Below are 15,952 nucleotides of genomic sequence, written 5' to 3' on the forward strand. Positions count from 1 at the left end.
TAATAACCTTTGCTTCGATATTCTGAGAGAATGGGAAAGGCTTATCAAGAAGCAAAGTGAAAGGGTGAAGTTGAGAAGAGAAAATCTGAATTAAAAACATAAAATTAAAATGTTTTCTTTAATCTCCAAAGTGGGCAGGGGGAAGTCACAGTTCTTATAGCTGAAATACAGTTTATTATTCAAAACCAAAAGAACACAGACACTTTTGGGCACTCTGAATAAGCAAAGGAACCAACCTCATTAACTCCTCCACCTTATCATCTACATCAAGGTCCTCTTCTGAGGCTTCAAAACTGTATGACCTCTGACCTATGCTGTTTGCATGGTAGCGAGTTGGTGACATCTTTCCATTGGATGTGGACAATCGCTCGTTATTCTCCCTCCCATTTTGATTGGTAGTGCAAGGCTGTGGGGAGGTATCGTAACTGTTGCTAGGCGATGGGGACATTCCCGAATGCTGGGTCTGTGTGGAAGCTGTAGCTGTAGAGGAAGATGCTGGAACATTGTTGGTACTATTCCCGTATGAACTTCCTCCATAGCTGGACCTTCTTCCAAACTTGTCACTATGCTCTTGATCAAGTCGGTCCAAAGTTTCCAAGGCATGGAGAATTTCATGTTTAGTCATTCCAGTACGCCGAAGGCGCTGAAGCAGATCTATCTGCTCTATGGTAAATCTGGGTTCATCTGTATAGTGAGACATGGTTTCCAACAAACTAAAAAATAAAAATAAAAATAAAAATTTAAATTTAAAAAGTCCCTTTATTTACATTATTACCAAAGAAGTATCATTATAGAGAATGCTCAGCAGAAGATGCTAAGCTTCTTCACTGAAAACAACAAAGACATTACTATTATAATGACCCAAGGTTTCAGTTATGGCAGCGATACCAAAACAAGAGATCAAGTCAATATACTATTAAGTCCAGACTACATGATTCTCACAGGTGTTCTATTCATCTCAAATTTATTATTCTACATTAGAGTATTAATAAAAAGTTGCTGAAAAAATACTTCCTGTTATCTTGTTTTACTAAATAACAGCAAAACTGACCTAGAGGCTCTTTAACTTCACTTTACTGTAAGCAAACGATTTGATAAGCTAAACTGAAGCAAATACTAATAAACAGCAAAATTATTTAAAAAGAAAGAAGTACATTAAAAAAAAAAAAAAACTTACTAAGCACCATTTCACCCACCAATTAGCAATTCCGTATTTCATTTCTGTAATGCATTATCTGTTAACAGATATGCTAAGAAATGGATCTTTCATGGTTGTAGCCAAACTGAACTATTTCTTTTGCTTAGGAAACTGCTTCTATATTATGTTTACTTTAACACAAGATACTGTAGCACACCAGAGAATGTTTCAGAGTTAATGACAATATAGTCATGTACCACAACCCTGGTCAACAACAGACCACATACACAATGGAGACCTAGCCGTCATAACAGCCTTTGTAATCTCATGATGCAATGCATTCCTCCTGTGTTTGTGGCGATGCTGGTGCAAACGAACCTACTGCACTGCGAGTCATATAAAAGTCTAGCACATACAATAAGGTACAGTACATAATACTTGATAATGATAATAAACAACCATGTTACTGATTTACGTATTTGCAATACTACACTATTACCATTTTATTTTTGGGATGAGCCCTTTCTGCTTATTAAAGTTTGCTGTAACACAGCATGCAATGTCACCACAGCAGCAGCCTCACGTGTCTCATGTTTACCGGGTCTCTTAATTGCATCATTTTCTCTTGTGTTGTTTTGTACAGTAACATGCTGTACAGGCTTAAAACGTCAGAGTAACAGGCTATACTACAGAGCCTAGGTGTGTAGTAGCTATACCGTCTTGGAGTGTTTAAGTGCATCCTACAATGTTCATGTAACAATGAACACATAACGACACATTTCTCAGAATGTATCCCCATAGTTAAGTGGTGTGTGACTACATTAAGTTTAAGGGAGTTGTCAAATATCATAAAAATTCTTACTACTTGAATTCCTTTTTTATAAAACCCAAATTTCCTATTTAACATATTTTAAACTGGCAATTTCTTCTATTTTTATAGTTCTATGCCAAATAGTATGCATTGCATGTAGTAGGCTCTCAATTAAGTGTTTGCAGATGGAAATAAATGTCAAGACATTTTCTCATCCTTTTCAGGTAAACATATGCTCTGGGCAAGTTCCCCTAAGCTACTGGAGAAGTTTCTTCAATCCTCTATATTAAAATTTTATTAAGCATTCACATCTAAGAAGGCACTGGGCAAGAGTTTCATATAATGAAATCTCATCTAATCCTCACAACTTCTGTGGCAGATTTTTTTAAACCCTATATTGACTGATTGATTATTAAGGAAGCCAAGGGCCTGAGTGATTTTGTACCTTGTAAAAAGTCTGATTAAGAAGCAGAAAAAAGATTTAAACCTAGATCTTCCTAACTCCAAAATCATACCTCATTCTGCTTTCCAATAAAAGCAGCACTTACTGAAATTGTATGATTTGGGATATAGGCTATTATACTCAATTTTAAGTCTCCAGTTAAAACCACTTAGATAAAATCACTAAGAGAGTAGGGGTTCTAGAAAGAGTTTCTTATATTCAAAATCTTTGCTTCACCTGGGATTTGAGCTTTATTTTTCTGAAAAGAATAGCTGGTTGTCCAATAGGCTTTATTGAGTAACATATCTCTTTTCTTGAAATCTGAAATGCCACTTTATTCATAAACAAAATTCCCACAAACAGTATCTAACCTTTAAATTCTCTATTCCATTGATTGTTTTGTCTTTCAAATACTTTTAAAATAAACAGGCAGAAATATAGAATTTTAATGTGAAATGGCTCTAATTTTAGAGACAGGTTCATTAAAAATAAAAACAAACATTTTCTGGATCCAAAAGAACACATTTCAGGGCATTTGTCCCGATGGGCCATTGTATCTGCTTTACATCTATACACATTATCTTCTGCTTTCTTTCAATACTTGTGACCAACTATCACAACAGTCCTTACTTTCATGATTACTACATACTTTCTTGATGGCCTAGGTTTTTTCCTCCAACCACTTTATAATAAAAAAATCTCATAGAGAAATTGAAATATATTTACACTGAACCTATATACTAACCACTTAGATTTTAAAATTAACATTTTACTTCTTTATCACATATCTATCCATTCCCATATGCATCCATCCCTCTATTCATGTTATTTTCTGAAGCATTTCAAAATCAGTTATAGACATCTGTACACTTACCCCTAAATACTTGCACATGCATACCATTGCATAGAGCTCAGTATTTGTTCAGGTTTTATTTCTTTTGAGGTCAGCATTACATAAAGAAAAGACACAAATCTATGTTTACCTTTCTATGAGTTTTGAGAAGTAGGTGCACATGTGAAATTCAAATGCCTACGGAGATACAGCATATTACACCATCACCCCACGAAGTTCCCTCATGCCCCTTCCGTGTCCTTATCCCTCAGAGGCAACCACTGCTCAGATTTTTTCTCCCACTATGAATTAGTTTTGCCTGTTCTAGAAAGTCATGTAAATGGAATTTTTACGTGCTCTTTGTGTAAGGCTTCTTTCACTGAGCATTAAGTTTTTGAGATTCATCTACAACATTGTATCAACAGTTCGTTCCCTTCTATTGCTGAGTAGTACTTCATTGTAGGAATATACCACAGGTTTGTTTATCCATTCAATTTTAGATACTGGGACTATTACCAATTATTAGCTATGGTAAATGCTCTGGCTGTCATCACTTTGTAACTCTACTAATTTTCTTGTTAACTTAATATATCCCCCTGTAATATTTCATCACCTATCTGGCTGGGAGAGAAGAAAAAACTTTCAACCAAGTAACTCATTTACTTTTTCTTCTGACCAATTTCGAAAGAACAGTACACCTTGCTTAATATAAATGATGTTATTAAAATGTGCTATGATCTATGCTAGTTAATTACACAGATGCATTCATTGTGAACATTCACCAAGTTGTACACTATTGATTTGTAAATTTGTCAGTAGATATGTTGTACTTAAAAAGTTTCATGAAAAAACTATACGAACATTTTCCTAATGTCTTATAACAGACAAGACTTGAGTTTCTGTTTTAATCCTCAGCCCTTTGTCTGTTCTATCAAGTGTTCAGTAGTGTAGTAGTCTCCCTTCATCTATGGTTTTGCTTTCCGCTGTTTCAGTTACCCACGGTCAACCAAGGTCCCAATAAATATTAACTGAAAAATATCAGAAATAAACAATTCCTAAGTTTTAGCCTGTGCATCATTCTGAGTAGTATGAGGAAATCTCACACCGTCCTGCTCCAGTCTGCCTGGGACATGACTCATCTCTTGCATCCAGTGTCTCCACACTTACAGGATACCCACTCATTAGTCACTTAGTATCCATCTCAATTATCAGATGGACTGTTGTGATTATCACAGTGCTTGTGTTCAAGTAACACTTACTGTACTTATTAATGGCCCCAACATGCAATAGTTATACCAACAATTGGGAGGTACCAAAGAGAAGCTGTAAAGTGCTTCCTTGAAGTAAAAAGGTGAAAGTTTTCAACTTAATAAAAAAAAAAATTGTATGCTGAGGTTGCTAAGATATAAGTTAACAATGGATTTTCTATCTGTGAAATTGAGATGGTAAAAGAAATTTGTGCTAATCTGCTGAGAGACTACATTCACAAAACCTTTTATTATAATAAAGTCACAACTATTCTATTTTATTATTATTGTTGTTAATCTCTTACCCAATTTGTAAATTAAAGTTTTTCACAGGTATGTATGTATATATAGGAAAAACATAGCACATATAGTGTTTAGTATCCATGATTTCAGGCATCCACTGAGGATCTTGGAACATATCCCCTGTGGATAAGGGGTAGTACTATTTATTAATCCTTATCCTAGGAAGTTATTTTTTAAAGTAGCCGCCAAATCTCTTTAGCAATCCAAATAATTTACCCCTTAATTTATTAATTTGGTCAATTGAGATTTCTATACACTATTCTTTTCCCTTAAAGATGAAGACCTGTCCATTGCTAACTTTAGTCTTCATGCTTTCAAAATACTTCACAAACTGACACACCCTTCCTTCAACTAGGAAGATTCAAGAACTGTTTTTTTTATATGGAAAAAAACAAACACCAATCATAATACCAAAGGACCAAAGTTTTGCCACACTAAAATGTACCTTTTGGGATATTGATTTTAAGCTGGTTATTAAGAAACAAAGACTCAGAAAGAATCTTTGCCCCTCCCCCTTTCCTGCCTAAGGGAAGTCAGATAGGAAGTCCTGTTTCAGGAAGGGAATCTTAATATACTTTAAAACTTTCACCATAGCCTAATAACAGTTAAGTATAGTAGACAGGAAAGATCCACGCAAAAACCTGTTCTGCTGGATTCTCCCCTCAGTTTCACTGTTTGAGGCTGCTTAGTAGGAATTTGTTTGCCATATGTTCAACTCTTTCTTGGCTACCTATGAATTGCCTATTTCCCTTTCAAATCCCAGACCCTTGGCCCCACCCGTTTCTTTTTTGTCTAAAATGGCATATAAACCTCAAATGCTGAATGCCTCTTTGGGTCACATTATGACACTCAAATGTAGATTTGTATAATAAACTTTGAACATTTTGTCCTGTTAACCTGTTTCTGTTAATTTATTAGCCTGACTAGAAGAACTTAGAAGGTGTGAGGAAAATTACTTTTTATGTCCTTACAAGATTTTTCTGTCTTATTTATGTCAGAACAGAGAGTAATCTGTATAATTTCAAATCTCTCTCTGTATGGAGAAACATTTCATATTATCATGAAGCTAAAATAAAGTCTATGAATTTAACTAAAAAGTATCCAACCTAAAGCTGGTAATAGAACTAAAGATTCCACAGTATCTGAAACAATGTACTATTTTTATGTCATTTAAGATTCATTGATAATGGAACACACTTGTATTTGAAAACTCATAAAACAAGATAACAGAAAGGATCGATTAATTTTGTTAGCCCAGAATGCCTCATTGTTTCCAACCACATGTTCTTGGGGCTGCTACTCATAATACTCTACTGTCTGACCAATGGGGTGGGCACACAGGAAGTCAAGCCTTGCTCTCTTCAAAATATTCAGGGTAGACTAGCGGGCAGTCATTATAACTGTGTTCAGTTGCAGGAAGATGTTAATCTGATACATTCCTCATCATGTGAAAGAAGCTAATTTGTAGGAGATTTAAAGCACGTACCAAGAAATGTAGAGCACAGGAGAAAGCCTTGCAGTGTTTATAATCCTTGTTCTAATAATCCTGAAACCCCTGTTATACTCCTGTTCTTCTTGCTGTATTATTATGTAAGAGAAAAAATTTCCCTTTTTGTTTCACCTTGTTTAAATTAGATGTTTGTGCCTTGCACCATGAGAAGTCTGTAATACTAAAAGATACATCTAAAGTAAAAAGATCAACAATTGCTAGAATGAAATGTGCAAGGTCTGTCCAGAAAAAGTCCAACCATTGTTAATAGAATGAGAACAGTATGGGTGACATCGATGTAACCTGGCAGCAAGGAGAGTGGACTGGAATGCACATGTGTGAACAATGACGACTTCACTCTATTTGTCAGTGGGGATGGTATATGCTACTGGGTGAGCATGTGTACTGTGTGGCCATCGCATTCAAAATGTGTGTGTAGAGCAATGACTCTGCAACAAATTTTGTGTTAAGCTTGAACATTTCTCACAGAAACTATTCGGAAAACTCAGAAGGCCGCTGCTATGGGCAACTGGTGATTGGCAGCTTCATTTCAACAATGTGCCCGTTCACGCATCACATCTTATGCAGAGATTTTTAGCAAAACATCAAATCAGCCAGGTGACTCAGCCTCCGCTACAGACCAGATTTGGCGCCCTGAGACTTCTGGCTTTTCCCAAAACTAAAATCACCTTTGAAAGGGAAGAGATTTCAGACTGTCGATGAGATTCAGGAAAACACTACAAGGCAGCTGATGGTGGCTGGGAGAACTGTGTGAGGTCCCAAGCTGCCTACTTTGAAGGGCACTGAGACATCATTGTCTTATGTACAGTGTTTCTTGTATCTTCTTCAATAAATGTCTCTATTTTTCATATTACATGGCTGGATACTTTCTGGCCAGTCGTATGATCACTATCTAGTAAAATGGTAATGGCAAAACGAGCAGGATCAAATCATGCATATGACATTTGAGGTACAATATTTTACTGAGAAAATGCCAAGATTAACAGTTTTCTTGAATACTGAGAATAATATCCCAATATGCATTATTATAAACAAAGGCACACATTCTGTAATTTTCAATTTTTATTTCTCATAATTTACCTAAATTATGCAGCACGTAATCATGCAGTTATGGTAGTAAATGACCTACAAAGGTCATCTAAGTCCATGATACCAGCAATTCTTTCATAATAGAAAGATAACATATAAAAACTGAAATAATTTTCTTATGTAGCACAAGGACTGTTCACAGAACGAGGAATGTCTTCCACTTTAAATTACTAATCTGAATGCAGACTCAGACCAACAATAATTAAAAATATGTGGAAAGAATTTCAACACTGCAATAACACAGATAATGTTTAAAAGATAAAAGAATAATTAAATTCAGGAATTATGGCTCAGTCCAAAAACTGATATTATAAAAGACCATAATAGTAAATCTACTTTACACTAAATTTTATCCTTACTTGGATATGTACATACACCCTTCTTGGATATGGCATGAGTTCCAGAACACATTTTCTTAAACTAAATTCTACATACGTGTAGAGCAAAAAAAAGGTTAAAATCATCACAAATGATTTAATCTTGAAATCATCACCCCCCCCAAAAAAGGCACTTCCTTACTTATAAAGCATCAATGCCTGAGATTTATTGGATAATACACCATTTACTTCAGCTTGACTCTGCTGTCTTTATCTTTTCAACTGGAATGACTAGGCAAAAGATGGCCTAGTGATAAGTTAGTTTTTTTTTATTACACGGTATTTACTGCATAATGATTTAACGCATTCTAGAGTCAATCATAATATTCATCACTTAAAGATGTCCTCAGGCCCTTCTTACTATTTATGGCACATCACCCTCTTTCCTAATTAATATTACCATCACACGAGTGGCAATCTTCAAGTAAGAAAATGATGAGTTGATCCAAGATGGCAGAGGATTAAGTGGAAGCTACACTGACCTCCTCCCAGGACCAATCTGGAATTATAACTAAATTGTAAAGAAATTATCCAGGATAACCAACTGAACAATAGCTGGAGAGAAGCCTTATAACCATGGATAGATTAAACAAACCACTTCATCACAACCTCATTGGTAGGGATTGTGGAGGAGGCACAAGAGGGCTATCTGGTTCCCACGGGCAGCAGCTAAAGTTCTGGAGGGATATTTCAGTGGCTGGCAGTGGGAGGTTCCGCCTGAGAAGTGTGGAGTCCAAACCCCAAGCTGAATTACCCAGTCTTCAACACCAGAGCCAGAAAGAAACCCAGATAACAGCCAGCTGTGAAAAGCAGGAGGGTTTCTGTCTGCCAGGGTGAGATGGCTGGAGATTGAGAGAGCCTCTTAAAGGGCCAATGTAGAAAATTTCATTTGTAGCCACTCACCCTGGGCTCCAGCAGAGGGAGGAGTGGAGTGGACTACAGATGCTTTAGGACAGTCTGGCACTGGAGGCTCTGGGGAGAGAACTAAACGGACAGCTGCCAGGATCCCAGGGCTGAGTCATTCCCCATACTCCAGGAGCCGTCTTTCTCAGACAGAGCAATCTCCTCTAAGTGGCATCAGCCTGAGGGGAAGCAATAACCCTGTCTGCAGGAATTACTCTGCCCCACCCTGAGGTTTTTAAAACAGACTGCTGATAACAACTTGATTAGATTAACAAACTGGTCAGTTTAATGGATGATTAGTTTAAGATCTAAGGCAGAAAATTCAAAGAAGCCGCCCAAATGGGAAGACAAAAGAAATGGACTCCAAATGAAAGAACAAGAGAATTCTCCAGAAGAACTAGATGAAATGGAGGCAAGCAATTAATTAGATAGTTCAGAGTACTGATTATAAGGATACTCAAGAGCATGAAAAAAGACATAGAAACCATAAAAAAAAAGACCAGTCAGAAATAAAGAATGCACTGGAAAGAATAAAAAGTAGGTTAGATGAAGCAGAGGATAGAATCAGTGTTTTGGAAGACAAGGTAAAAAACAAACAAACAAAAAAATACACCCAGGCAGATCAACAAAAAGAAAAAAGAATTTTAAAAAAATAAGGAGATCTTAAACATTTGGACAACATGAAATGTAATAACATCTGCATCACAGGAATACCAGAAGGAGAGGGGAGTGAGCAAGGGCTTGAGAACCTATTTGAAGAAATAATGACCAAAAACTTCCCTAATCTGGTGAAGGAAAAAGTTGAACAAGTCCAGGAACTCACAGTTCCAAACAAGTTGGACCCGAAGAGACCTACACCAAGACACATCATAACTAAAATGACAAATCTTAAAAGACAAGGAGAGAATCCTAAAAGCTTCAATGAAAAGCAGGTAATTACCTACAAGGGAGCACCAACTAGACTGGCATCTGATTACTCAACAGAAACATTTCAGGCCAGAAGAATGCAGTGTGAAATATTCAAAGTAATGAAAAGCAAGGACCCACAACCAAATCTACTTTACCCAGTAAGGCTACCATTTAAAATCAAAGGAGAAATAAGGAGCTTCTCAGACAAGTAAAAGCTATAGAGGTTTGTTAACTCCAAACCGGTACTGCAACAAGTGAAGAAGAAGGTGAAAGAAGGAAGAGAGAGAGAGAGAGAAAAGAAAAGAAGAAAACAGTCTAACAATAAAATGGCACTACATATGTATCTATCAATAATCCCCTTAAATGTAAATGGCTTAAATGATCCAACCAAAAGACACAGGATAGCTAAATGGATGAGAACAAGACCCATATATGTACTGCTTCCAAGAGACCTATCTCAGATCAAAAGATACACATGGACTAAAAGTAAAGGGTTGGAAAAAGATATTTTATGCAAATAGAAAAGAAAAAAGAAAGCTGGGTTAGCAGTAGTTATATCCAACAAAATAGACTTTAAAACCAAGGCTATAGTAAGAGACAAAGGACACTACCTAATGATAAAGAAAACAATCCAACAAGAGGATATAACCCTAGTAAACATTTATGCACCCATCATAGGGGCACCTAAATATGTAAGGCAAATATTGATGGACATAAAAGGAGAGATCAACAAAAATACAGTCATAGTGGGGATTTTAACACCCCACTGATTTAAATGGATAGATCTTCCAGACAGAAAATCAACAAGGAGATAGTAGCCTTAAAGAACACATTAAGATCAAATGAATTTAATTGATATCTTCAGAACATTTCATCCCAAAGCAGTAGAATACACATACTTTTCAAGTGCACATGGAATGTTTTCTAGGACAGACCACATGTTGGGACACAAAACAAGTCTCAATAAGTTTAAGAAAATTAAAATCATATCAAGCATCTTCTCTGACCACAATGCTATGAAACCAGAAATCAATCACAAGAACACTGAAAAACACACAAAGACATGGAAGCTAAATAACATGTTATTAAACAATGAATGGGTCAACAACGAGATCAAGGAAGAAATCAAAAGACACCTTGAAACAAATGAAAATGAAGACACAACAATCCAAAATCTGTGGGACATTGGGAAAGCAATCCTAAGAGATAAATTCATAGCATTACAGGTCTATCTCAAAAAAACAAGAAAAAACTCAAATAAACAATCTAACTTCACACTTAAAATTAACTTGAAAAAAACAAAGCCCAAAGTGAGTAGAATGAAGGAAATAATAAAGATCAGAGCAGAAATAAAATAATCTAAAAAATGATACAAAAGATCAATTAATTCAAGATGTGGTTCTTTGAAAAGATAAACAAGATTGACAAATCTTTGACCAGGCTCATCAAGAAAAAAAGAGAAAGGACTCAAATAAATAAAATCAGAAAGGAAAAGAGGAGAAATAACTAACACCAAAGAAATACAAAGGATTCTAAGAAAGTATTATGAACAATTATATGCCAACAAACTGGACAACGTGGACAAAATAAAGAAATTCCTAGAAACCCACAATCCTCCAAAAATAAATCAGGAAGAATCAGAATCTGAATAGACAGATGACACCTAATGAAATTGAAGCAGTAATCAAAAACTTCCTACAAGGATGGCTTCACAGGTGAATTTTACCAAACATTCCAAGAAGAACTAACACCTCCCTTCTCAAACTATTTCAAAAAATTCAAGAGGACAGAAGGCTCCCAAATTCATTTTACAAGGCCAGCATTATCCTAGTTCCAAAACCAGATAAAGACACTACAAAGACAGAAAAGTATAGGCTAATATCCCTGATGAACACAGGTGTTAAAATCCTCAGCAAAATATTAGCAAAATAAATACAGATCCATCAAAAAGATCATACACCATGATTAAGTGGGATTTATTCTGGGAATGCTAGGTTGGTACAACATTCGCAAATCAATAAATGTGATTCACTACATAAACAAAATGAAAGATAAAAACCACATGATCATATCAATAGATACAAAAAGTTTGATAAAATCCAGCAACCACTTATTATCAAAACTCTCAGCAACGTGGGAATAGAGGGAATATGCCTAAACATAATGAAGGCCATATATGACAAATCCACTGCCAGCATCATACTCAATGGGCAAAAACTACAAGGGTTCCCCTTAAGATCAGGAACAAGACAAGTGATGTCTGCTTTCACCTCTCTTATTCAACATAGTCTGGAAGCCCTAGCCACAGCAATCAAACAAGAAGAAATAAAAGGTATCCAAATGGGAAAGCAAGTAGTATTTGCAAATGACATGATACTGTACAAAGAGAACCCCAAAGATTCCACCAAGAAACTACTAGAACTGAGAAATAAATTCAGCAATGTAGCAGGATACAAAATTAATATCTAGAAATCAGCTGCACTTTTATATGCTAACAACAAACTAACAGAAAGGGAAATTAAGAAAACAATCCCATTCACAATTGCTTCAAAAAGAATAAAACACCTAGGACTAAACTTAACAAAGGATGTAAAAGACCTATACATGGAAAATCATAAGACACTGAAGAAAGAAAATGAAGAAGATACAAATAAATGGAAGTACATACCGTGTTCATGGATAAGAAGAATTAACATCATTAACATGACCATATTACCCAAAGCAATCTATAGATTTCAGATACCAAGGATGTATTTCACAGAACTAGAACATTCCAAAAATTTATCTGGAACCAAAGAAGGCCCCCCATAGCAACAGCGATCCTGAGAAAGAAGAATGAAGTTGGAGGAATCATGCTACCTAATATCAAACTATCGTCGGCAGCCGTCCGTCTCAAGAGACGATGGTGTAGCTTCTTAAGAGTCTATCTGCACCGCCAAGAATGGCTGTGCAGTCCGACTCGGGAGTGACACGGTATCTGTCTCCTCCCGTGTTGAATCAACATCTTGCGGTGACGCTGGAGTGTCCTCTCCAGTGAAGCTGAAGCTACAGAGCCTGGGCAGGGTGATATGGAGGGTCTGCTGTTGCCCATGCAGCAGACCCCGCCTCTCTTCGCAGCTGAAGGGTCCAAGGGAAAGACGGAGTCAATACAGCTTGGCTTCAGGTGCGCCGCAGGAGTTGCTGGTGTTGACTACAACGTCAAACCGCCTTAGGGACTCCGGCTCCGGATTTTCTGTCGGGGTTTACTCCCTTAGCCTTTCCCCTGAAGAGGTATGCCGCAAGGCAGCGGAGGTTTTTTGGAATCAGAGTTTTCCTTCTCTGTATCAAACTATACTGGCATAAAAACAGATACATAGATGAATGGAACAGAACAGAGAGCTCAAAAATAAACCCACGCCTTTACAGTCAATATCTGACAGAGGAAGCAAGTGCATACAATGGGCTAAAGATAGTTTATTCAATAAATGATGTTGGGGAAATTGGACAGATATATGCAGAAAAATGACACTAGACCACCTTCTTACACCACACACATTCAAAATGGATCAGACTTAAATGTTAGACCCCAAACCATAAAAATCCTAGAAGAAAATATAGGCAGAAAATATCGGATATTGCTCGTAGAAATTTTTTATCAGATATATCTTCCCAGGCAAGGGAAACAAAAGAAAAAATAGACAACTGGGAATACATCAAACTAAAATGTTTTTGCACAGCAAAGTAAAACATCAACAAAAAGACAACCCACAGAATGGGAGAACATATTCACTGCTACATCTGATAAAGGATTAATAGCCAAAACTTATAAATTACTTCCAACTTCAGCACCAAAAACAAACAACCAACCAACCCAATTAAGAAATGGGTAGAAGATCTGAACAGACACTTCTCCAAAGAGGACATACAGAAAGCCAAGAGACATATGAAAAGATGCTCACATCACTGATCATCAGAGAAATGCAAATTAAAACCACAATGAGACACCAACTCGCACCTTCAAGAATGGCCATCATCAATAAGTCAACAAACAAGTGTTGGCGAGGATGTGGAGAAAGGGAACCCTAGTGCACTGTTGGTGGGAATGCGGACTGGTGCAGCCACTGTGGAAAAGTGTGGAGATACCTCACAGATTAAAAATGAATCTGCCTTTTGACCCAGTGATTTCAAAACACTAATTTGAAAGAACATAAGCACCCCTATGTTCATTGCAGCATTATTTATAATCGCTAAGATATGGAAGCAGCCCAAATGTCTGTCAATAGATGAAAGGATAAAAACAACTATGGGACATTTACACAATGGAATTCTACTCCGCCATAAAAAACTTTGCAACAGCATGGATGGACCTGGAGAACATCATGCTAAGTGAAATAAGCCAATCAGAGAAAGACAAATACTGTACCATATGATTTCACTTACATGTGGAATCTAATGAACAACTGAACTAACAAACAAAACAGAGACAGACTCATAGATGTAGAGCAGCTGACAGCTAGAGGGGGGAGGTAACGGGATGGAGGGATTAAGCAAAAAGGAAAAAGGACTCATGGACATGGACAACAGTGTGGTGATTGCTGGGGGGAGGGGAGGATAAGGGGACTAAATGGTAATGGAAAAAAGTACAATAAAGATTAAATTGTTAAAAAGAAAGAAAATGACAAGAAGTGAGAATAAGTAAGAAATGAAGACTTACTCGGGACAGAGCATGCAAGTATGATAAAATGATTCCATAATTCAAACTAACAGGAGAACTGATAAAAGCATAATAGAAGCTATGACTGTAGATAACAACATAAAAATATTCTTTTAATAATAAAAAGACTTTGAGAAAAATAGAATTATATTCCATGTGTCAGTCACAGTTTAATAGTTATTTCTAAATCACCAGTGATTAAGATTGAGATTTCTCTGTAGCCACTTTATGCATGTTTGGGAAAAAAAAAATCCAAGTAAAATCACAAGTTTATAGGCAGGGGATATACATTAAGTATGGAATCAGAGAACTGGAGGCCATTTACACAGAAATCATTAATTCAACTAAGACTGAGTGCTTCCCATGTGTTAGACCACAGAGGATGCAACAAGGAACAAATCGTGCAAAAATTCCTGGCCTCATGATGCTTACATTCTAATGGCTATTAACAATAACCATCTTAAATAAATCCTTTTATTTTTCCTTAAAAAAATGAATAAAAAAAGGCAGGGGTGGGGGGGCTACAACCCAAAGCCTTGCAGTGCCTCCCACTTCCCAGGGACACAGCTACTCAGCATCAGCTCAGGCTGCAACTCACGTTTGCTGGGCCTATTCCAGAGACTTTGCAATAAATGACAGTGTCAGTGAGAAGGGGAAAAACTTTAATGAAAAACCTAAATAATAAGGAAAACCTATCTTAGTGTATCATTACTGGATTACAGAACTGTCAGCCAAAACAGGAGGAATTTAATTGAAACAAAGAGACTGCACCAAATTTTAGAAAATACTTACGCTAAAGGCACTCTACATTAGACTCTGAAGATGCACTTAATGAGCTAATAGATACTCTATCTTCTCTAATATCTGAAATTACCGGAATACTTTTACTCAGAGGCCTATTTAATATGAACTAGTGATTACAGTTCACATCCTAGCACGCGCATGAGCATACACACCCACAAACACACACACGAATTCTCAATATAATACCATCATCTCAATTTGTATTTTTTGCCTGACTCCAAAGAAAGGCTCACAACTACATTAGCTAATAGACTTAACTACATTATTATCCCCAGTAGGTAAAGGAAAATAGCTAAGGTGCTAAGAGTTGGCACACAAAAGGCAAGTAGCATGCTTCCAACAGTGTGCTTGTCACAAGGAATCTAACACTAGTTCTCAAATGGCTGAATGCCTATTTCACAGGCTTCTAGACTATTAAGCAGTTTAAAATAATAAGTAATTTTATGTGGAATTAAAAATTAATGTCACACTTCAAAGTTGAAAACAGATATGGTCAAAGAGAAAGTTGATAGATTTGAAAATGTATCAAAGAAATTACCACATGATTATGGAAAAATTCTTTCAACTTTACAAATGTCCGCTTTCATTTTTGAATCATTATCATAATGCCTTCTTAACTTTATTTGAAACAATTAGGAAGATAAAAATTAAGAGAAGGACTAGATACTTACACCACTGGGAAGGAACTAAGCATACTTTACATGAGGTGAATCAATATCCTTTCTAGAGATGATCAGCGTTATTTACCATTCTGTGGAATAAAGAGAAAATGCAGAAATATCTGTTAATCAAGTACTGAATAAAAAATTTAATTATGAAACTCAAGGATATTAACATTTAACATCAGGTAATCGTGTCTTTAAAATTATGTTTAATTTTAAAATGAAACATTGG

At 36.3% G+C, this 15,952-nt stretch overlaps 1 protein-coding gene across 9 annotated transcripts in view; it reads right to left on the reverse strand.

Annotated features, from left to right (window-relative positions):
- The window catches only part of HMBOX1 (homeobox containing 1), a 170,656-nt gene that overhangs the window by 93,478 nt on the left and 61,226 nt on the right, over nt 1-15,952 (reverse strand). For all 9 annotated transcript variants that reach the window (XM_090289014.1, XM_090289011.1, XM_090289013.1 and 6 more), the window contains exons 2-3: nt 15,730-15,809; nt 237-713 (exon numbers count right to left, since the gene is read on the reverse strand). In XM_090289014.1, the coding sequence (XP_090145140.1) occupies nt 237-713; nt 15,730-15,752 (500 nt within the window). In that variant the 5' untranslated portion in view covers nt 15,753-15,809. The remainder of the gene's footprint in view (nt 1-236; nt 714-15,729; nt 15,810-15,952) is intronic.

This window comes from Furipterus horrens, unplaced genomic scaffold (assembly GCF_987537825.1).
Source record: "Furipterus horrens unplaced genomic scaffold, mFurHor1.1.pri manual_scaffold_10, whole genome shotgun sequence".
Taxonomy (NCBI): Eukaryota; Metazoa; Chordata; class Mammalia; order Chiroptera; family Furipteridae; genus Furipterus; species Furipterus horrens.